General features: G+C 43.2%; 2 protein-coding genes across 2 annotated transcripts in view; one reads left to right on the top strand and one right to left on the bottom strand.

Moving 5' to 3' along the window:
* Positions 1 to 11,961: 11,961 nt before the first annotated feature.
* On the top strand, positions 11,962 to 17,726 carry npas4a (neuronal PAS domain protein 4a). Its single transcript, XM_034093381.1, has 8 exons — positions 11,962 to 12,208; positions 12,557 to 12,717; positions 12,810 to 12,912; positions 13,006 to 13,315; positions 13,439 to 13,548; positions 13,710 to 13,845; positions 14,178 to 15,961; positions 16,072 to 17,726. The coding sequence occupies exons 1-8, from the start codon at positions 12,034 to 12,036 to the stop codon at positions 16,098 to 16,100; spliced, it is 2,808 nt and encodes a 935-aa protein (XP_033949272.1). The 5' UTR covers positions 11,962 to 12,033; the 3' UTR covers positions 16,101 to 17,726.
* A 3,329-nt stretch (positions 17,727 to 21,055) lies between these two features.
* The window catches only part of mrpl11 (mitochondrial ribosomal protein L11), a 45,089-nt gene continuing 41,362 nt past the window's right edge, over positions 21,056 to 24,782 (bottom strand). The window contains exons 4-6 of the mRNA XM_034092132.1: positions 23,515 to 23,608; positions 22,996 to 23,155; positions 21,056 to 21,282 (exon numbers count right to left, since the gene is read on the bottom strand). Coding sequence (XP_033948023.1) covers positions 21,177 to 21,282; positions 22,996 to 23,155; positions 23,515 to 23,608 — 360 coding nt within the window. The 3' untranslated portion in view covers positions 21,056 to 21,176. The remainder of the gene's footprint in view (positions 21,283 to 22,995; positions 23,156 to 23,514; positions 23,609 to 24,782) is intronic.

The raw sequence follows: 24,782 nt of genomic DNA, 5'->3' as shown, positions 1-24,782 counted from the left end.
ATTAGTGTGCGCAGGTGAAAGTGTGAGCGAGTGAATGATTAAAAAGTTAATTGTGTTTGTATCAAAAAGAGAAAGAGGAACTGGAATAAAGTTAGCAACACATCTTTGTGAATAGGTGAAGGTATGAATGAGCAAATGGATCCGTGTCTGAGCTAGTGAGCGAATGTGTGGATGAGGGGAAAAAGTTGTGAGAAGTCTGAGAGAATGATTGATAAGTTCAGATATCAGTGAGTGGAAGAACACATGTGAGCAAGTAAGAAGGTGAACATGAGTGAGTGAGAGTTGAATCAGCTTTAGTTGTACCCCGTATTAAGTGGTAATTTGAGCTAATATGCTAAGAGATGGTACCCATTAAACCTGCTTAAATAGGCCCTATTGTGCATAGAGGGGTTTTCCCTTTCCTGTGAGTGTTATAGGCTTTTGTTTGTTTGTTTGTTTGTTTGTTTGTTTGTTTATTTTATTTAAAGGACAGTGCACATTAATTCACATTGCTGTAAATGAGCCAGTATTAGCCAGCAGGCTAATTTTCAACTGTTGTCCTTGGCAAGATGTTAACTGACCACAACAAGACTAGAAAATAAAAACATAATTAAATAGAGTACAGCAGACAACATCAGTACACCAATAAATAAATAGCAGTACAACAATAAATAAATAGCAGTACAACAATAGAGAGGAACAAACAAACATGCAAACAGATGAAATATCATCATACCTTGATTCAGTTAAAAGTGTTCACATTTTTGATTGTTTAAAAGCCAGTTCTTATGATTGTGGTTAAATGTATGATAAGAGGTGTTATTCCTGATCTGTATTGGTATTGTGTTCCAGAGTGTAGGTGCCCTCACAGAGAAACAGTGTTTGCCAAAAGAACTGGACCTAAGAGGGACTACACAGTCCCCTCTTAGGGCAGACCTTGTGGTTCTGCTGTTTGAATTTTTCTGTTGTATAAAAGTGCAGAGTGGTGGGGGTGCCTTGCCGTTTAGAATTTTAAAAATGAGACATGCATCAGTGTGTTTTAATATATTTTCCCAACTGAGCAGGTTATGTTTGTCCAGGATTTTGCAATGGTGGTATAGCTTAGGTTTTTTGTCAAAAACTTTGAGAGCTTGCTTGTAAAGTGACAGGATAGGCCTTAATGTGGTGCTATTCGCCTGGGTCCAGCTGGTCATACAGTATGTTAGGTGGGGAAGGATCATGGAAGTCATATAGAGTTTTGCAACAGGTGTTGTCAAACAGTTCCTTATATATCTAAAATTTGCTAGATTGTATTTAGTTATTTGCATTACCTTTCTCACTTGTTTTTTGAAGGATAAAGTAGTGTCAAGGATAATGCCTAGATATTTGAAATGTGTAACTGTTTGAATGACCTCCCCAGACACATAGACCTTGGGTTCACAGTGTGATACAGTGTTGGTCTTGCTAAAAAACATACAGACTGTCTTCTTAACATTCAGATATAGCTGTGAGTCAGTAAGCCATTGATTTACATGAACCATTGCATCATTTAGTTTGGCCGCAGCTTGGGCCTTGGTTTTTGCATGGACATAAATGACAGTGTCATCAGCGTACATTTGCACCTTACATCCAGTGCACACTGAGGGCAAGTCATTTATATAAAGGCTGAATAGTATTGGGCCCAGGATAGATCCCTGGGGTACACCCAGTTCATTCCTCAGGGGTGGTGATGTCTCGCCACTTACCCTTACACACTGAACTCCAGTCTATTGCACTGGGTGAGAAATTAAAATAGGACATTTTGTGAATGAGTACTTGATGATTGACTGTATCAAAAGCTTTCTTAAGATCTAAGAAGATTGCTCCAACAATGCCTACTTTGTCCATTTTTGATTTAATATTTTCCACAAGGAAACAATTTGCGGTCTCAGTGGAATGATTGGCTCGGAAGCCAAATTGCATGGGGTGTAGTGTGAAAGGACTACTGTTAAGATGTCCAGTCAATTGCTCAGCTACACATTTCTCAGAGATCTTAGACATGACAGGTAAAATACTAATGGGCCTATAGTTGTTTGCATCAGTTGTGTCCCCGGATTTGTGGACTGGATTGTGCATGTGAACTGCATGAAACACCTCCATTGGACTCCTTTTTACTTCCTAGTGACATCACTATGTAACACTCGCTCTTCTATTGGCTAGCGCTCCAACACATTGTACGTGATAGGCTAAGAGGAAGGACCTCTCTAAGCGGTGGACTAATCACAACAGAGCCGACCAGCTGACCAATCAGAGCAGACTGGGTGTCCAGACTGGGTGTCTGTCTGGTTTCAGACAGAGGGTGAAAAGAGGTGCTGCAGCACAGGCAGTTTGAGAAAACAAATTATTATTTTGGTTTACAAAAAGATAATCCAGACATGCCTCTGTGAAAGAGTGAACAAAGAGTTACCGGGTAAAATAGAAGTGGCTCAGTGAGTGGAGAAATGAATGAGTGAGTGCTCTGCGTAATGTGCCTGGATAAGTGATTGTGCTAAAGAGAGTTAGAAGACTGAATGAGCCTCTACATGAATATTGAGACAACCAGGAGTTTCTGGCACAAAGACGGCCGTCTAATTGGATTCATTTGAGTCCATTTGCTGTCAGGGAGACGAGGCACTCATCCCTCAGACCCTCGCTCTTCATCCCTCCGCCTCTCCACAGCCATGTTCATCTGCATCCCACCTATGATACCAACACTACCCCGTCTCACAATGGCAGGGATTATCATGACAACCGCAACAATGGCAGCGAGAGAGTGTGTGGGACACCGGGACAGTTTAAGTACCTACGAGACTGCTGGATGGACAAAAACAAACAACTTTGAGTGTTTTTGTTCCCGAAGCTCCTGCATTCAGATGAGGGCTATCTGTGCCAGAGAAAGTCTGCCAGCGCTGTTTCAAAAAATAAATTAATAAATAGGCAATCTCTGAAAAAACAACATCTTGAAGAAAGTGTTGTGTGCTGCTTAGTCATAAATACGGAGAATAGGAGATTCAGGACACTCAGAGCTATGCTGTATTCAAACAGGGAATCTCCTGTTCCATAAAAACATGGATCTGCAAGATAATGCTCATATGACTTATTAGGTCTGAGTGAAGAGGATTTATGTTGCAGGGTTATACAATGAAACACTGCAATGCTTGGTTATTTCTATAAACACATTGCTGGGTTGATTTGGCTGGGTCATAATTATGGGTTATTTGGGTACTGTAAACACTGGTGGGTTGTTCATGCTGGGTCAAAGGGGTTATTAGGGCTTCAATTGCAGTTGAACACCTGCCTGGGTTATTTTTAACCCAGAGGTTGCTTTATTCATTTTCCCACTTCTGAATCATTCTGGAACCATCTTTTTGTCATTTCTCACAACACAAGGTATGTAACCTATATTTTATCACTATATTTTACCTATATTTATATAATTATACAATTCTGTAACTTGTTGAATCACTAGTAACTAAGTGGTTTTGAAAAACCACTAATCAGCCAGTGATTTCACAGAATCACCAGTGTTCTTGCACACTGTAAGACCGAACATTACAAGCTTCTGAAAGCAAATTGATTGTTTTAACTCAAACATTTAAAAAAGTTAATTCACCGCTAATTTTCTGATGACTATGAACTGATTTATTATTGTGTATACAGTGTTCAACCACTTATGGTCATATTGGTAATAGTACTCAAACATTTTTACTGAATCTGTCTGACGTCATCACGTATGTGCTCCGCCCCCGACGTGCCTAGATGTTCTATCACCCATGCCTTCACCCGATTCATCTGTTGAAGTCGCTCAGACTTTTAAGAATACTTTGCCCACCGTGCTCGTGATCCTTTTTTTGGCCGCACTACTCTGGTGAGTTACGTCTTGCCTTTGCACAGTATTTAAATGATGTGTTATTAATTTCTGCATCTAATGCACTTTGTGTCGCATGGTGTGTTAGTTTGATTTGAGCTCTTGTTAGCTAGCCGACATTTAATATCTGCCTCACTTGAAAAATGATTTAACTTACGTGTAAGACAGTATTTTTATATTGTTTTAAGTTATATCTCAAAGTGGAACGTTTGTGTTGCAATAGTTTTCTGGAAAAGTCGAACCTAAGATGGCGGCAGGCGGCGCGTTTTCTTTCTTCTTTTTTTACCCCATTTCTGGGCATGTTTTATTAATTTAGAGGATTTACGTTCATTTGATCCACTACAATGTACCATAACCGTGCATTCTGCATGTTTTTAAAAGCAAGCTAACTTGAAACCCTAGACTATTCATTTTACAAGGTAATTTATACCCACCAGCGTTTTCAAATACATGTAACTCAGCAAAGGTAATGATCGTGCAGTGATGATACTAATACTTCTAGAATCTGTGGAATCTCAGCTTTAATCTGATATCTTGTATGTGCAGTTACGATAAGTAGCCTATAATAAAGTATTTCTACCGTGAGTTCTGTGCGCTAATTTAGACGCTTCTTGTGAGACTTGTGTTTTGTTTCGGTAAAAATGGTTCATATCTTCAGTTAGCTGAGTTTCGTTAAGTGGGTATGACACATTAATAGGTTTTTAAATGTTAAGAAGCCCTGAAACAAAGTTTCGTGAACAAGAAGCCCTCGGTACCGGGGGCTGCCGGATTTAACAGATTAATAGTCTCGTGTTTCAAATGACCTTGCTTTTAAAAACATGCAGAACGCATGGTTATGGTACAACGTTAGTGGATTTAAATGAACGTAAATCCTCGTTTTATTAACTTATATGCCTCTAAATTAATAAAACATGCACAGACATGCATGCTGTAACAAAAAAGAAGAAAAGCGCGCCGCCTGCCGCCATTTTAGGTTCGAAAATAGTGTTTCTCATTTTGTGAAAACTTTGCAACCCAGCTAACCTTCAATGTTTTTTCACGGTACGTCCAGACAGCAGCTTTTCGAAAATCTTGGAGCTGGGCGTGTCTGACAGCTTGGGAATTTTTTGCGAGCAATGCGACCAACAACCAATCACAGGAATCTCCCGCCCCCGACATACAAAGCAAAAAACCCCGGGGATTTTATGCGAGCAATATATATATATATATAAACTCCCCAAACAGGCGAAAACCTACCAGTTTCACCCAGTGTCTCTGCCAGCTCCCTCCATGCCTGGTTCCTCCGGTTTGTATCCCGTTAATAGTTCTGGTCGTAAAGAACCGGGTGATTTGCTACCGTAATTTCTCGTTTGGTATATGAGGAAATGAACTGCGGTCTGGTTCTCCCTGCTTACACGCGGTTTGATTGGGTATCCAACTCCCCACACTGGCTGACGCATTCATCCTGCTTTTTGCACTGACCTTTGCCCTGCACCTGAGCTACCCAAAAGACTTGGCCAACACTTTCGACTTCACCCAGAAAGTGTTGATGGGCCTGGATGAGGGGAACTTGAAGCCCTTGAAGCCCAGGGTGTTGAGCCTGAAAAAGCTTTTGGCAGTTTAATCCTACCAACAAAGCACTTTAACAATCACAATCACACACACACACACACACACACACACACACACACACACACACACACACACACACACACACACACACACACACACACACACACACACACACACACACACACACACACACACACACACACACACACACACACACACACACACACACACACACACACACACACACACACACACACACTGTTCTCCTCTGTTTATATCCTGCTGCTTTACATCTGTGTTCTGTTGTGCTCATTGACAGATTTGTTACTGTTCAGCTTCGAGTTGGAGGACTGTTCGTAGATGTTGTTTTATACTTTTATATGTATTGGGTCTTTATGGTCCATGTGTTAAATTAATACGCAGAACTGTTCCTGAAAATTGTGTTCACTCTTAAGTGATGGTTAAAATACACAGATATTTCTCAAGGCCCTAGCACTGTTTTTAAGGTATTTTTATTTAAAAGAGTTAAATATATTGAATTTGTATTGTGCTAAAATGCATTGTTCTTTTATAGTGGAAAATGGAATGTTGTTCAAATGATCAATAAATGCATTTTTATATACGGTATATATTCATTACACTATTATAAATTATTATTATAATATTCTATTTAGCCCAACAATATAGTTAATTTCAATCACTAGCTTGGGTCAAATGAACAACCCAGCACATGGGTTAAAATGATCCAGCACATGGGTTAAGACAACCCGTGTTCTGTCCTATAGTGACTCAGCAGCTGGGTTATGATTGGGTTATTTTTTAACCCAGTAGTTTTAAGAGTGTATAATAGTTTGATCTATTTGTAGAACCTGGGGAATATTTCAATGTGTAGGAGATTAGTGTCAGCAGTTAAAGAGGACATTTTATACACATTTTCCGGTTATGTGTATGTTGTGCCTCTACTGTGACATGTTTAGATACTTTAAAGGTGGGGTAGGTAATTTTGGAGAAACCAGCTCGAGTGTGCTAGAATTTGAAAATACACAGCCGGAAAAAATCTGCCACTTACTTACAGAGCCCCTCCTCCAACACACACGAACGCGCACATGACCAATGAGGGCACGAGATAAGTTTGTGCCCAGATGGAAGGCTGACAGGCAGGTAGGCCATCCAGTTACTTTAGCCGGGCTGGCTCAGATGATTGGTCGTGCTTTTTACAGCGCTACGGCTTCCACAGATGACATTTTGTTATGGATTTTTTGTCAAAGCACTTAAGATATTCATTGCTATCGGGATGTTAAGAGCATGGAATATAACAAAAAGTGTATCTCGAGCCGGTTTCTCAAACTTACCTATCCCACCTTTAATGTTCAAAAATGTATTTGTTTTTCTCATCCTGTACTGCAGCACCTTTTTCCAGCCTCTTCTGCTGTTATGTTTATTTTCAGGTTTCGTAGTTGTTTTTCGTGGCTCTACTGTGACATGTTTACATGCTTTAATGTAAACAAATTATGAATATGTGGTTTATTAATAAAAAAAATGTAAATCATGAACAAACAGTGGCATTGTCATTTTAGTGTGAAGAGAATCTAAATAATTCACTGTCAAATTAATTTGTGGTTGATGGTGACGGCCTAGGTAAAACATGAGAACGTTTGCTCATTAGAAGAAATCTCTTTTATTGTTAAAGATGGTCATTAATTACTCTAATTATGAGCAAAATGAGACAAGGTCACAGTCTTGCTCGCAGGCTAGTTAATGATGCAGCAGACACAATGAGGTGTCCGCTCAATGTAATGGTTTTTTTTCTACATGAAACAAGAAAGCTTGAGTTGCTATGTTGATAATGACACCAAGATGCACAGGACCACACAGGACACAGCACAGCGTGTGCACAACCATTTGTAACTTTGTGGCAGCGAGAGAAACTCAAACGGCAAGATTTTGGGGAAAGAAACTTGACTTTTTCCTCCAAAACTACTGGTGATATTGCCATATTGCAATAAGGGATAGTTCCTGAGGAACAAGTCAATAAGTTGGGAGTTTAAAGCTTTAATGAATAGGAAGTTGTGTGGGTAGATATAATAAACAACTTTTTATAGTATCACGAATCAAACTTAATCCATCGTCATAACCTGCACAAACAAATCAATAAAACATGAAATCAGGCCATAACAATAAAGACTGAGACTTTCACAACTGCAGAGGATGTGGCTGTGTTTCCTAAACAAATGAGTGTCTATTGCCATTTTCCGCAGTGTTAAAGGGCCCTATACTATTCTTATTTTCAGATGTCGTAATTGTATTGTGTGCGTCTAATGTGACATGCATGACCATGCATGCACACAACCCTGTATAACAACCTACAGGAAAGGGAAGACCAATACAAACATAATAAGGCAGACCAATTTGAGTTTTAATGTATTTATAATATATCACACTTTTACTGCACTTTTACTGCCCTTGAAAACCCTTTATTAATAGTTTTCACCAGTGCATACACATCAGACACAGGGATGAAAGTAATCTCCAATCTTTACCAAGCTCTTCAAGATATTAAAAAGGAAAATACTTTCTATATAAAACACAAATGGGAAAACGAAACAAAAAAAAACATCCCTGACGAAGTTTGGACAAGCTACTGTACTTTTCAATGGAAGATCTCGAGCTCAGGCACCTACAGAATGTTTAGTTGGAAGATGCTGAGCAGGTATTTTTTCAGCCCTGCTCAGTCATCACATCAGCTAGGGCCCCCCAGCTGCTGGAGGAAATGTGGTTCTCAGTTAGCACATCACTACCATTTGTTTTGGACTTGCCCTTTAATAGTAACTTTTTGGCAAAAGATCCATGTAGAAATTGAAATAATACTACAGGAAAAAATCCCTTTAAACTGGGACGAATTTCTATTTGGGCTCGTACATTCAATCCCCTCAAATTTAAAAACAAAACAATTATTTGGAATTCTTACTGTTGCAGCAAAAAAAGCAATAACTAGAAAATGGCTCAAAGCAGACATCCCCTCTCTTGACAACTGGTACGACAAAATCCATGAAATCTATATCATGGAAAGAATCACATTCTCAATGAGGCTACAGGAAAACACATTTGAGGAAATATGGAAAAAGTGGAGAATTTACATATCCCAAAGACGACCATCCCTTGTTTGACTGTTCCTATACACCGATTGAATGTATATAGATGTGTATGTATGGACACATGTATGTGTGGGTGTATTGTATGCATATATGTATGTTGATATGAATGCATATGTACATGTGTAGACATTTGCTATTTCAAACAACCCCTGTGTACTTTTTCGTTTTTATTTTATTTTGACTAATTTTGTTTGCTATTTCATTTGTCACTGTCGGGTCTCTAAAAATAGATGATTTGAAAAACTGTACTTGTATTATAATGTGACTCCAAATAAATAAAGAATTGAAAAAAAAAAAAAAAAAAGAGAAGCATGACTCAACATTAGTCCTTTCATGGTTGGTTTAAAAACGAAAAAAACCTTTGTTTAAAAATGAATAACAAAGGTTTTGCACAACCTCTGTTCAATGATGGCTGTGCCTGTTGCTGTGGTGCTGGGTCGTGGATCCCGAGTCGTGCAGTGCCTGTCTCTGACACTCACCTTTTCTTTGATGGCACCCACAGTGTTGTTGACATCCACCTGGATTCATCTACTTATTAGACTCAAGCATTTTCAACAATTTGGACTACATGTTGTAAATATATGCCTTTTTAATTTACACACATGACATCTATTGCACGTCTGTCCTTCCTGGGAGAGAGGGATCCTCCTCTGTTGCTCTCCCTGAGGTTTCTTCAATTTCCCCCCGGGTTTCTTTGGAAGTTTTTACTTGTCCGATGTGACGGTCCAAAGACAGAGGGTGTGGTATTCATATTCTGTACAAACTGTAAAGTCCAAGGTATTGGGCTATATAAATACACTTTGAATGATTGATTGATTATGTATTGAACTGTCTTACTTAAATAATGAGTGTGACGCTGCATCCAAAACAAGCCAAAACATTTTCGTCCCCAATTCAGCAACAGCCTGGTGATGTATTTCTATCCGCTCTGAGGCGCTGCTCCAACATGTGATGTGCAGCACTGATCACCAAGGCTTAGGCTACGACTACAAGAGCTTAAATGAAGCTGTACACATTGAAAGTGACGACTAGAGGACCTTTTTTGTGAGTAAAAAAATAAGTGTCTTCTATCGCTGCAAGTCTACAGGACACTTCTACATTCTTCTCTGATCTTTTGGTCATAATCTGATACCCTTGGGGAACCAGCAATGGAAAAATAAACTCTAGAAGAGGAAGGAGAGATGGCTGAGTCATCCGATAAAAAATATGAGAGAAAAAAAAAAATCAAAGGAATGAAACAAGTAAAAGCTGAGGCAAGAAGCAGGATGATTCATCCGCGAGCTACTGTCTGCATATTGAAAACTGTTAGAGAAGGTAAACAGTGGGTCAACATAATCAATACTCTTTAAAAAAAATGGGCTTCGTCCTCTACATTCACCTTCATTTAGTTTTAGTATAAAACAGATCGGGTTCAACCCAAACACTTGATCACTGGAGGATACATTACATTGATCGAATTCCCAAAAGACTAACCCTAATCTTAAATCAAAGATAAAAACAGTGTGTGTGTGTGTGTGTGCGTGTGCGTGTGTGTGTGTGTGTGTGTGTGTGTGTGTGTGTGTGTGTGTGTGTGTGTGTGTGTGTGTGTGTGTGTGTTGTGTGTGTGTGTGTGTGTGTGTGTGTGTGTTGTGTGTGTGTGTGTGTGTGTGTGTGTGTGTGTGTGTGTCTGTTCGTCGCCTGAAGAACGTACTACAGATCTATTTTGGGGGGCTGCAAGTGAAATCTCCTCATCTATAAATAGGACGATGGGATACGGGGGCGCGCCTCGCAGTCCCGTGCGTCGGTCACCGGTAACATCTATTTTTAGAAACAGCACGGATTACCTCACGTGAGGCTGGTGACGGGTTTGCAGGTTGCGAGCGGCTGATATCTGCGCGCGGATCTATTTATTCATGAATGCCATTCGTTAAAAATACTTCACATTTCCTTGAGTTTTTGAACATCGTCCTTTAAGTTTAAACAGAGAAGAAATCGCTTTGTCACTAAAACGTCATTGTTAAACAGTTATAATCTATAATAGGAATAATATGACGTTGCTGGTGTTTGAAAGTCACATGGCGATCTGTTTGTGCCGTTTCATTCAGTATGTGCAGATGGTACTGCTCTGATGACTGCGAGTCCATGTTTTTATACTAATATGTTATCTAACTCACAATCTCCAAATGCACTCAGAAACGCCTGTTAATTGTCCTTTGGAGTGTGAAAAGGGTATATCGTCCATCACAAGGCAAAGGAGATGTGTCTTCCAAGTATTTAATAACCTGATTTACGTCACTAACGTCAGTCGAAGATCATATTAAACATAGAATGAAAACATGCAAGCCAATATTGAGAAAACAACGTTTACCAAATGCTAAATATTGCTTTGAAATCAAAATATGAGATTGCAGTGAAGGTATGGGAACATGCGCAGCAGCAAAACATTGAGGCGTATTTTGTGTAGGTGGGTGCATCCATTACTGTTTTCAGCAGCTCAGGAATCATCTCCATTCATAAAAGACGATAGAGATGCTGCGATGTAAAACACCATCAGCAGCCATGTCCTGTGTGGCGTTCACTGTCATCAATCTAACATGTTTATAATGTTGACATGTAATGCGGTTAAACTGAAATGAATGAATTGCACCGAACAAGCACCTGTCTTGTTTACCGACTAGTCCGGGGAAAACACGTATGAACAGTACCTCGATCCGGTGCCAGACATATCAACACAGATTCCTCTTTGGTATTCAACGCAGTCTCCCCGTCCTCCTCTCTTCCTCCCCTGCACCCCACTCCCCTCCTGCTCCTCCAATACACCGGAGTCCGGTGACTCCGTTTACGTTTTACTCTCGCTCCGCCCCTTACTCGGTTTTGTCCAAATCGGGCTTTTTGCGTCGCCGGAGCTCCCGATTTCAGACCTACGTCATCACCGAGTAGAGAGAAGAGCTGACGTAGGAGGAGAGTCACCGAGAGGAGAGGGCACACGGGAGGGAGGGGGGAGAGCCTCTCCATTGCTTACACTGATACGAGACATATCCATCCCCCTTGGCCCCCCTTTCCTCACCCCTCTCCCTCCGTTTTACGTCGGTGTTGGTGCGTTGGGAGCCCCCTACTCCAGCGGAGACCCAGACTATATAAGTCACCGGCGAGCAGAGTCCCTCAACCAGATTTACAGGTTCCGGACTTCCGAGAGACGGCTACCACAGCCTGCACTCCGAGAGGAGGGATAGACATAGCAGCCGGCCAGCATCCGAGCCGGGCGCTGTGGCGGAGCTAAAGCAGACGGAGAGAGGACGGGAGAAGGTTTTAAAACCTTTCTCTGGAAACAGAAACATAGCTGAGATGAAAGTCCAATAACAAATATTTTCCCCCACTTCTACAACCTGTCTCTTAACACATCACGGGGACAGGGCAGCCGAGGCACACCGACCACACTCCGCTCGCAACTCTCCTAACTCACACCTGGAGGAATTTGGACAGATCACCGCAACCACAGCCACAATGTACCGCTCAACCAAAGGAGCTTCTAAGGCTCGACGGGACCAGATCAACGCCGAGATCCGGAACCTGAAGGACTTGTTGCCCATATCTGAAGCCGATAAAGCACGGCTCTCATACCTGCACATCATGTCACTAGCCTCCATGTACACCAGGAAATCCGTCTTCTTCACTCAAGGTAAGAATAAAAAGACCTGTTGATGAATCTCATGTGCTGCATAGACAGACTCTCAGTGGTCGATCAACAAGTGTTTTAATGGCACCGCGGGCAAATTGGGATAGATCTCTCTTTAGGACAACCTCTAGATATTTGGGTCATTTATTAATCGATATAATCTCATAAAAGCGTTTAATAGCAGCTTGTCGTTGTCCGTGGTGCTGAAATTCATCAGCGCCATAAATGCGGCCGCGCCGCTGTCCATGGTGCTGAAACACTGCAGCTACTGTTGTGCTTCATTGCAGAGATCAGATATCATATTTACTCGGTGTGTTAACACATTTTTGTTCCGTGCCTTTTTACCTAAAGCGGGGACTGCTGCGAGTCTCGAGGAGTGCGCGAGGTTTCTCTCTTTCCACGAGCTGTCGGAGCTGACGCAGGCCCTGCCGGGGTTTCTGATGCTGGTGACCGGGGAAGGGAAGCTCCTGTACTTGTCAGACAGCGTCTCCGAGCACCTCGGACACTCCATGGTGAATCTTTTGAAATGATGCGTTGTTCAGTATAAGGGAATATTCTGGCTCTTCTTTGGGCTTCATAAATAACATGTCTGTGTGTTTTTCAGGTGGATCTTGTGGCACAGGGAGACAGTGTTTATGATATCATCGACGCCTCAGACCACTTCATCATGAGGAGCAACCTGTCAGTCTCCACCTCACTTGAGACCGGTAAGACAAACATACAAGAGATATTCATTGAATAATCAAATGCGTGTTTGGATATGATTTTGTTAAATAAAGCATTCCTTTTCTCCCCCACAGACCGTCTCTTCCGCTGCCGTTTCAACACCTCCAAGTCCGTGCGGAGGCAGAGCGCCGGGAACAAGCTGGTTCTGATCCGGGCTCGCTGTCTCTCCCCCCCCTCCGGAGCCCCTGCAGCCGGAACCTACTGGACCGCCAACACGGTGTGGGTGTGCTTCTGCTCCCCTCTGGAGCCCCACCCGAGCCGCTCCGGCCCCGGGGCAGACCCGGAGTCCACCTCCACCCCTCCCCCGGCGGACACCAACTTGTTCCTGCCCTGCTTCCACTCTGAGCACTCCCGGGACATGAGGCTGCAGACTGCCCAGCAAAGGTGAGCCCCCCCCCCCGAAACACACAGCAGCTCCACCTGTTGCTTCAATATTGACTGTAATCTGTTTATGAGTTGGGTAAACAATTATCCTGCTAACACGTCACCTCCCACTCTCTCCCACAGTGTGAGCGCCTTTCTCGGCTTTGATGTGACAGATTTGCGCTCCTGCTCCTGGTACAGCCTCCTCCACCCACAGGATCTGTCACATGCCTCCGCTCAGCACCGCAGCCTATGTAAGTGTACTCTTCTTCACGCATAGTTACAACCATGCATTGCCCACACAATTACACACACACATCGTGCCCACCGGCACATCCACGCAGTAAAAACATACTCTGATGATTAATAGGATTACGAGCCGATGCCAACTTGTGCTGTGTGTGTTGCTCCACAGTGAGAGAGGGAGGGGAGGGCAGAGCTGAGATGGTGGTGCGCGTGCAAGCCCAGGACCAGTCGTGGGTTTGGATCTACATGGTGCTTCAGCTGCAGCCCGGGGAAACCCCCATCAGCAGCAACAACTACATCATCAGGTATTTACTTTTTAAACCCCCAGTGGTGGAACTAGGTATTGTCCTTGAGTGCAATTTTGAGGTACTTGTTCTATCTAGAGTATTCCCTAATTCTACTTTATATATTTCTACTCCACATTTCAGAGACTTCTTGTATATAACTCCAGTACATCTATGTGACAGCTGTAGTTACTTTAAAGATCCTGCATAAACATACATCAACTTTGACCTAAGTAACACTTTGAAAGCAGGCCTTTTGGTTGTAACAGAATATTTCTACACTGTGGTATTGCTTGAACCAGCCGACACCTCCATCCTAACCCCTGTTCCTCCTCTGTTCCCTCCCCTCTCAGTGAGGCTGAGGCGTGGTCCGTGCGCCAGCAGCTCACCTCCGAGGCGACTCAGTTGACTCTGGTTCTGAGCAGCGGCACCTCTCAGCAGGAGGGTCTGAGCCTCCAGTCCCCAGAGACCCTGTCCAGCCCGGACCAGGTCTTCACCCCGGGCAGCAGCGGCCTCTCCGCCCAGTCCTTTGACTTCAGCACGGCCGGCTGCAGCGTGGGCTCCTCTGATGAGCGCGGGAGCTCTGCGGCAGAGGCCATGCAGGTGGAGGGAGACCCCCGCTCCAGTATCTCCTCTCTGGAGGAAGAAAGCTTCTTCAAGCAGCATCCCCCCGAAAGCCCCTCAGCTGCTTCCTCCCCCACCCCAGTCACTGTTGAAACGGTAGCAGACTTGGACTTTTTGACCCAGAACATCCTGCTGCCGCCCTCCTTCCAGCTGGACCCCGCTCTGCCAGCTCTCCCCCTGCCCCTCCCCCCTGTCTCCACCTCACAAGCTCAGCAGCAGACCAAAGAGTTTGTGTGCACACCGCCCTATACCCCCCACGTCGTTGGGTCCAACTTCCCCTTCGGTGAGCCCCTCTTCAGCTTTGAACCGGCTGGAACTACCACTCCTCCTCCTTCTACGACAACCGCCACCTCCACCACCTCCATGGCCCCGGCAGCTTCTTCCTCAGACCCCTCTACTACGGCCACAAGCCCCTCTCCCCCCACCTCCTTGTCCACCAAGCTCCCCCTCACCCTTTCCACCACGTCCACTGACTTCCTGTTCCCCATCGAGCACGGCAGCGGCTCTCTGTACGAAAAACTCCCCCCCACGCCCGACAGCCCCGGGGACGACGGCGACTGCACAGTGATGACCCTGCCCGAGGTTCGGGGTCCGCTGTATGTAGATGTTCCATTCGGGCCCCTCCAGTGTCCCCCAGAGGGCCTCCTCACCCCTGAGGCGTCTCCTGGTAAATACCCTTACCTCTCCTTCTTCTCCCTGGAGAGAGAGAGGGAGAAGGAGAGGGCAGAGATCTCCCTGTTAGCTCAGCACATCAGCTCCCTGGCAGAGGGCTTCTACCTGGATCCCCTCCTGTCCAAACTGTCTCCTCCCTCCATGTCACCCTCTTCCGCGCCTCCCTCCCCCTTCCTGTCACCCGCCGTAGAGACTGCTGATGATGTTGTTTCGGGTCACATGCTTAGGGAGTTTTATCCCATCAAAGCGTGGAGAGGCCTGGACATTCCCATGTTCCTCGACGATGACGAATCTCTGTTTGAAGAGAGCATCTTAGAAACCCTCTTCCAAGACACCTTCGTTCCCCCCCAGTCCCCCAGCCTCGCCTCCTCCCCCTCCCCTATGCTGAACCCCTGCAGCCCACTCTCTCCTCAGACCCCAGTGTGCTGGCGCCAACCCTCCCAGTTTGAGGGAGCGGGCCACTTCTGTAGCGTCCAATCGGCGCAATGTAACTCCGCGGCCGGGTGCGGCGCGGCTGCTGAGGCCCGGGCGATGGCGATGGCGGAGGGTGAGGGGCTGGCGGAGGAAGCAATGGAGATCGAGGTGGTGTCATCTCCTGTGTCTTCCTGCTCCTCCATCCCGGCGTCACCTCCCCTTATCCTCACGGCCTCCCCCAGACCAGCCTTCTCCACGCCCGTCGCCTCGCCTGCGCCCGCTGCGTCTTGCAATCAGTCCCTCCTGGAGGAACTGGCTGTCCTGGAACCCATGTTTGGGGCAGGTGCCTCGATCGCCCCTGGCTTAGGGCAACAACCTGAGTTGTATCAACTCCAATGTCACCCATCGCCACAGTGCTTCCACAAAGGTGAGAATCTGCTTGAGATGTATTTTGTATTTATCTTTAAATGAGGAACCCTTCCTGGATTATCACCACTAACGTCCTCTTTCTCTCTTTTCCCTCTTCTTGTCTTCCAGATGGGAGTGGAAGTGTTCCTCCGTTCTAAAATAAGTCTGTGACTTACTTCATTAAGTATGGCATATTGTCATATTTTGTGGAGCCCCTTTTACTGCAAAGTAAAAAATTATTAAGTGTATAAATATACATAATGTATATACAACTTAAGGACTTTAACTCCTACATGTCTCTTAAGAACAAAGATTGGCTTTATATTTTTGTTCAGTCATTAATCTGTGTACTTTTTCAAACGTGTGCAACATTTACGTGATGGTTCGACCACATGGACTCATAACTGACTGGGTTTTGAGTCCATGTGGCGTCTTCAGCTTCTCTGTGACACGGGCTTCAGATATGATCAGAAAGAGAAACCTCTCTGAACTTGTAAGCGCTGTTTAACTTCCAGATGCGCATTTGTATTCACTCGTAGTGAAAAATCTGTTGTGAACAAAAAAAAGAACATTTCTTGCTATTTCAATAGAGAGATGAATTATAGCACTTTTGCCTGACATGCAGCGATGCAAACTCAAATCTCAAATGTATTGGAAGTCAAATGTTTACAATTTTCCAACATCCACAGGATGACCACTATTTGTACATCAAAAGAAGGGCTCTTCAGCGCCAGTACAGCTCTGATTCGATAACCCTCTTCCCCTCAGCCTTAAAGGCAACATCGAAACTAACTCATTAACAGTTATTCAACTTTAAACCAGACATACTTTGAGCTTTGAGTTTGCGGCTTCAAACCTTTAACGTTTCCTATTTATCTCTCCATCTAAAATCTTGTGTATCATTGTGATGTGCAAACAAAAATGAAAAACATGTGTGGAGATCCTGGCATGTGAAGATCTCGAGGATGTTGAAGGTGTCCAGTGCTTTACGAGATATAACACTGAGCAAGAAATTGTCTGGAAGTTTCCCGGAGCTCTGATCATGCTACAAATCCACTGCTTCGTCGTACTGTACATTAGACTCTGAATGTGGGCTCTTCAGGTCCGCTGGCCTGAGGGCGGTCGGCTGGATATTGTTGCAGCATCAATATTTGCAATGCTGGCAGCTTATAGCGGCTCCTGTGCCTGACACGGCCCTGACCTGCTGGACTCTGAACTCTTTATCAAGTCCATTCAACATGGACATTTACATCGTTGCTCCACTGGAGTGAGGCACAATTGACTATGTGAATGAGCGATTCTTCTTTTTTGAGAGGGGTTAGAATACAAAAAGTTTTGTTTTAAAAAATGAAAATAGGGATGGGGTGCTATTTCTATTCAGTTACCAAGCGACACGGGTTGAGAATGGTACTATTCCCATGGTGTCGACATGCTCACGTAGAGTTGTCTACGGTCAAGTAAAGGATTGATTCCTACGTTCTAGCTATTCAAGGCTAAGTTAATATACATGTGTAAAATGACTATACTGTATGTGTGATATTTGAAAAAGACGTTATTGCATATGCATTATGTCTGTGGATATAGGCACATGTTCTTTTCAGAAAGGTTGTACACATTTGTACATTTGTATGAAACAGCTACTGTTCTGTATATAGAGAGAGATTTTTATTGCATAAGATGGAATATATTGTGAACATCTTACTTACTGCAGAATGGACATTGTGGACCAGTGTTCTATTGTGTTGCTTATAAGTGTATTTAATTGTCATACAAATGCATTTATATTAAAAGTGCTCTTAATGCGAATTATGCATTTGTGTCGTCATAGTCAAGCCCCTTGTTCCTCCCTCGGCCTCATCATCATCATCCCACCATCCCTGCCTCTTTTCCTCCCTCCTCCATTTCTTCCCCTGGAGCGAGTTTCGCTCAGCAACAGCACTGACGCACACACATGACGAGATAGAATGAGACACTATCTGACTCAGACTGACGCACAATCTGGGCATCGAGGTTTTTGCGTGCCAACGTTTGCACGCAGGCAGCCTCCCACTTATGATGATGCGCACACACACATAATAGTAGGCAATATGACCCCCCCCCTCCTTTCTGCCACCCCTCTTTACAAATCACAGTAGCCCACATTCACTCCATCGAGGTACCTGTGACTCCATCGGCGATGACGCGGTGCGAGACTCCATATATAGGCATTCCTGCTCCCGTCTATTCTCAGCATCCATTCAGAAGGATCAGAGAGGGGAGGGTTGGAGAGAGAGGGGAGACAAAGGAGGAGTGAGAGGAGGCTAAAATTAGAGGTACAGTAAAGATGACGCTGTCGCCACACGATGGAAAGGCGAAAGAAAATCAACATTTTAGGAAAAAATACAATAGATTTTTTGAGAATCCAGATAGATAAAACATAGATGATTGGTTTTATGGATCTTTTACTGTCAGGTCTTATCACCCGTGTCATAAAATAAGAATAACAATACACCTTATATTACTTCTTGTGATGAGAAAAGACTGTAAACATTATAGTGGTTTTCTGCACGGGAACATTTGGTACCATCACTCCTTGCTGCTGCTGCAGTGTCTGATGGAGTGAAGAGGAGCAGGAGGAGGAAGAGTTGCTCAGCGTACTGCTGCGCTCTTCTGGCAAAGACATGCACTGCAGCAGAGAGAAGAAAGTGTGTGTGTGTTGTGGAAGAGGCCATGTTAGAACACGGTTCTGAAGAGGGCAGGTGTGAAGGACATCCTAATAATATAACAGCTGTTATAAGTGACACTATTCGGAGCTTACATGAAGGTTAAGTACATGCCGGGTTCGGTGAGATGGTGGACATCTACTGTATGGCTGCAAGGAATGATTATTTCACTATCAATTCATCTGACGATTATTTCATACATTAATCCTATATTCTGTTTCTATTGTATTTTATTTACTTATTTTATCTGTTGTATTGTGTTGCATCGTTGGAGGAGCCTGTGACCTACAGTAAGATGTTCACTGCAGCTTTTCACACAGTACAATACAAGCCTTGAAACCTTGAGGTCTATACAAATGTCAGAAAAAAGTGCAAACTGTCCACCTCAGTGTCTCAAAGTCTTGTGTCTTTTCCAAAACCCAAAGATATCAAAGAATAGATATCCTTACCCGTGATGACAATATGTTATACAGTCAATAAAGGCAATTATCTTTACAGATCCCAGACTCAAAAGTGTCTGTAAGAATAAACTTCAAGCATTTAACAATGATGTTAAATGAGAACATCGCAAATCCCCACGTTTGAAAGGCTGGAAACAGGAAAAGGGTATTTTCTGTCTGTATCTATCAGACTGTTTAACTCCTCAAATGCTGGCAATTTGCTTTTTATTTTAATTTGTATGTTTATATAGTTATTGTGTCTTTTATATTATATAGTACATTATATTTTATTTCACTTATCTTGTATTTTATTCATTGGGACAATTGTGACAAAAAACTGTTTCCCCCCCTGGGATTATTGAAGTATTTCTGATTCAGAAAAAAACAAAGAAAAGCGTGGAATCTCCACGATCTTTGCAAAAATGACCTACATTTTGTATTATTTGTCAAAATAGTTGGTGCCTATTTTTCTGTCAGTTGATTAATCGCTGCAGCTCTTATGAGAACAGTCAATTATGAATGGAGAGGTCCTCATGTCCAGAGTGGCCTGTCAGTCACCTGTTCCATCTTTGAAATTTCCTCAGACGCCATTTCCTTGCAGCGCTGTGGACGAGGAATAATATCGCAAAGGATGAAATGTCTGCTTTTATCCTATAACTTTAGAATCTGGTCTTTATGCGAATACACACCCATCGACAGGACAAAGGTGGGAATCGAACCTCCAACCTTGTGATGTAGAGATGAATGTTTACTGCCTGGGAAACGGCAGACGTTGATCCTGGATGATTCCCAGACCCAGCTGAACTTTAGGGGTTTGCGAGGGAACAATCACAGCAAACAATTTCAATCTAAACATGGACTAGCCATTTCCTTAGTTTATATTATTTTATCTTTTTAGAGCCTGAGATTCTGTGGTGTGTATTATTTATTATAATGCGTTACTCCTGCAGGTCGAGGTGCTGACTGAAGCAAACCGTTTTTAGACCTTGCTGGTTGGGAGCGTCACAGCTTGGTTATTGTGCCTTTAACATTGAAGTATCAGTTTATATGACAAATAGTTTGTTTAAAAACGTTTATTTATATTTGCCTTTTTTGGAATAAACTATCTTACTTTTCAATCACATCTGGACATTTCTATAAGTTTTCTCTCAAACTACAAGCGTCTATTCCTCGGTCAGCCCCACGAGCGAATCACAAACAAAGGACACAAAACAAATGGATATCGTTTGTCACTACAGACGTACAGATTTAAGACCGATCCGAAAAATCTTAAACGTAACCCTTGATGTCGGTATTTTGCATATCAATACAGGCAAATGCATTTTTCTTTATTTAAATACCAACATAATAGTGACAAGAAAAAGATCCCAGACTCAAAAGTGTCTGTAAGATTTGGCTTCCAGCATTTAACAATGGTGTTAAACAGGAAATCGTCACGTTTGAAAGGCTGGTATTTTGGTTCATTAATGGCGTAAATGGCTTAATTGAGTTTAAAAATGGTCTTGTTGTCTTATTGGTTATTTATTATTTCAGCATTGGTTTGATGTTTATTCATTTACATCAAACCAAACTCCTTTTGTGTTTAAAGCAAACGTTCATTAAGTCATATATAAAACTAATGTAGCCAGCACGAGACTCGCCCCGCCCTCACAGTCCACGCGAGTTCTGAAATAGTTCATGTGAGGAACCGTTCAGATCAGATTCATGAGGCGTGTGAACTCTAGAACATCTGCACGACCCGACAGGATGCCAACCCGCTTGGAGGAGAGTTAATAAGAGATCACAACATCTAAGAGACTAAACATACAAATGCTTCTAAGACAGATTCATTATCTCGGCTCAAGGTCATAAACATATCCAAAATGTGAGCAGATGTGTCAAAATGAATCTGGCGTTAAATATTTTCATTCATTTAGGAACCAAACAAGAACTATCTAAATATCAGATGTGAATAAGGCCAGAGAAAAGGAATCACTTAACAACGTACTGTTTATTCAGACACACAACATGAACAGTGCTTTTGTATGAATGCACGTATAGAGTCAATACAAATAGGAATGGGGGAGGGGCATGTTAAAAATGGCGCAGGTCTTTATTTCTTTTTGCCCAGCGCAACTTCATCGGCGGCGGCTGCTGCGTCCGCCTTCAACTTCTCCTCCCTCTGCTCCAAGAAGAGTTTGTACTCATCGGCTGAGAGGCTGGAGAGGAGGGGGAGGAAGGGAGAGAGGGAGAGAAAAAAGAAGAACATTATATCCCCCAAACTTACTGCTACAGGAAAATCTTCTGTTCAAAGGTTTGAAGACAAATGGCGACGGGTGGTGTTCCCTGAACCCCGACATCATTTTGTAGACAAGTGATTTCAAATGTAATACAACTGGACGCACACGGTTGTCAAACACCACCAGTGGAGATGGGAATGTTAAATAAGGAACATTCCTATTTGTGTTAGCTGTAAATCATTCAGCTTTGTGCAACATTAACTTCCCCCCCCCGCCCCGGAAACAAAGAGCAACGATCTTGTTTCGGGACTCGCCACAGCGCAGCAGAACAGCCAGGGACAGATCCATTGTTAAACAGGCAGCCATTCCTCCTCTGACAGCACTCTCAATAAATCATCATGCACTGCCGCCTCAAGACATGTTGGGGTTTAAGTAAGGAGAGAAAGGGACTCTGGGAAAAGTAGAATATCATTAAGGGAAGAAGAACCAGAGGGGCTGTGGGGGTGCGATTGTGCAGGAAGACTGAACTGAAGCAGGCCCTGCTGTGCGGCTGATGAATGATACATATCTAAACGTTTGAAGCCGAACAGGTGGACGATAAGAGGGGCGTTCACATCTCTGATATCTTTCTGAAGCTCATTGCAGTCAGTCGGAAAGCCACATTACTGATTTGACAGCATCTACAAATAGTCCAGGTCAATTGTTTTTGAAGTAAGTATATGTTAAAACGTACTTTAGATTCTGTATACAGTACATGACATTATGCAACATTATACTGTAATTGCGGGGGTTGTTGTTGTTGTTGTTGTTGTCAGGTCACATGTTGTTTTGTATGAGTGGGGTTGCACTATATAACACAGTATAATGTTATTTAGCAACACAAACTAAACCCTGAGCCACAGATAGATGAATACGGTCAGGGTCTTATTAAGAAACAATGAGCCCCGTGCTCGGATGCATGAATATGTCCCCGTTGTACTCCGCATTAATCACGTGTTAACCGTGAACACCTTTCCTGAGTCTTCAAGTCTTTATTACATTGTTTAACTCCCAGAGTGCTTATTTTCTTACGTTCAGGTTTCTTTACGTAGATATATGTGTGTACATATTGAATAGGACTTCGTATGGATAGATGCTCAAGGTTTAAGGCATATAGATTCTTCACATGTTCCCTCGTTAAGATGAAGGGTCCACTTTTCTTCCAGGAGCCTTTGTGTCATGCTTGAGTTCATCTAAGCACACTATAAAGAGCATAATAAAAAGGAACAAGGACCTTCTAGAGATCAAATGTGATGGGACGTCACAAATCCTGACCTTTTGACTTTATAACAATAAATGATTTTGCTGCAGGGCTATTGTTTTAATTGCATTTTATACTCTACTATCACAATGTTATTTTGGCCACTGTGGTCTCTGTACTGCGCTCTCCTCTGACCTCTAGTGGCTGTAAGGGGGCGTAGCAGCATCTACAGATGAGACAACACCTGCTGCTTCTGCTCATCTCTGCAGGAATGTGTGTGGCATTTTATTTCTGCATGTGTCTTTGTTTATTTGAAGAACTTCATCTAAAACAATAGCCAACATGCTCTTGGACTGAAGTCAAGGCCTCAGACAGCCCTACTCACCTAACCCCGAAACCCTTAAATCAGCTAATATTATAAAAAAAGGCCCCAACACAGAACGAGGACTCACTCGTTGACGATCTGGATGCCCAGCGAACGAGCCGAGCCGATGATGCGCTTGACGACCGTCTGTAGGGAGGTGTTCCTCAGTTTGAAGCAATCATCCTCTGCCTTGACCTGAGCAATCTCGTACACCGCCCTCACCGACACCATCCCCGCTGTCTCGTGGCCTTCACACACAAACACACACGCACAGAAGAGAGGATTCAGCGTTTGAATAAAGAACACGGTACGTTTCAATAAACGTACCAAAACGTTTTGGCACAGATAAGGTGTGGGGGGGGTGATATTAGGAGGGAACAGCTGAAATGAGGCTGGAGACAAAAAAAGCACAAAACTTAGGGATCCATAACTCTCTTTTCCTCACACACCACCTTTGCTGCCTCCTTCCTCTGCAGCAGTTCCCCCGCATGTCATGAATATAACATCAATCACAGGAAAGCTGAAAACCGAGCCCAGGGAAGAGACGGGTGTCCGTTACAGGATGGGCGGGGGGGAGTGAGTGGATCAGTCAGGCAGAGAAACTCACCCGTCTGTCCGGCGCCTTTCTCAATCCCCGCAGCCTGCTTCAGGAAGTACGACACCGTGGGCCTGCCGATCCGAAGCTCATACGTTCGGTCAGGCTGTGGAGAAACAATAGGAATTACTATTTTGTTAGCTTTAATCGGCTCTTAGTATGTAGTAAATAGTGTACATTTGACGCTTCAGATTTAAATGGTTCACTGTCAAGATGTATATACGTTACTTTTTTGTTTGTTTTTTCTATTTTGAGATGTGTATATTTTCTTTGCATGCTGCTGTGACGATGAATAAAGTATATCTCATCTTAAAACCTTTGTGGTGAAACAGGCTTTATACTCCCATGAAACGAGGGTCCCACATGTTGCAGAATACACACAGTTTGAGCCCCTACTGGTTCTGTGAGGACAGTTTCATTTCATCAAACTGTAAAGGCTGAATATACTAAATGCATTTGTGTTTGGAAAATGATTTAACAATATTGTATTTAAATGATAAAGTAAAGTATCCTCTTTATAATCAGGAACAAAAGCGTCCTTGGTGTTTAATGGTAGCTTCGGGTCGGACCAAATGTACTGTATCTTTATTTATGACTCTTGGTATCTACTGACATGAATAAAAACCGAGTAGAAGCACAAACTGAAGCTGGGACCGATGAATTCTTCCACCAACATTCAGAGCACATCGCTTTGTTAAAGTGCACAAAGTTAAAAATCCTTCATTATTGATGCTACATGATTAAAGCGAAGACAAACGTGTTTGTATCGACCGCTCTCCAGACGCTGCAGTCGTCAGTATTCATGTTCCCATGATTGAGGGGTACCTGCTTTTTCTTTCATCTCTCTCAGAATAAAGCTTCCTTCATTTCACACTCTGAGCCTGATTCCGCACCGTGTTCATTGCAATATGTATTGAACAGAAACATCCTCAGTTTTCTCTCAAGAATATGAAAAGTGTTGGTTACTGTTCCGCCTATAAACCAATTCATCTTTTTGTTTCAGGGCTGTACTCGTTGCCTGCTTTTATTGATTCAGTTCAAAAACACCTCTCAAAGATGACGTGGTGAATGTGTGAGCAAGCGATTGTCCACTTCCAGTTGATACGGACCAATATCAGCATTTACTTGTAATCTTGTTGACAGATGTTTTGGTCACTACTCGGCTCCTCAGAGAATCCTTTGACTCTTCCAGATGTGACGCTATGTTCCCCCGCTAGTCGAGCTGGAAGGTTTGGTTTCGCAGCTGAGCCGATGCTGATGAAAGCATTGAAGAAGAACCA

Source organism: Pseudochaenichthys georgianus, chromosome 10 (assembly GCF_902827115.2).
Source record: "Pseudochaenichthys georgianus chromosome 10, fPseGeo1.2, whole genome shotgun sequence".
Classification (NCBI taxonomy): domain Eukaryota; kingdom Metazoa; phylum Chordata; class Actinopteri; order Perciformes; family Channichthyidae; genus Pseudochaenichthys; species Pseudochaenichthys georgianus.
The sequence above is the reverse complement of the archived record's forward strand: the minus strand, read 5'-3'. Positions and strand labels throughout refer to the sequence as shown.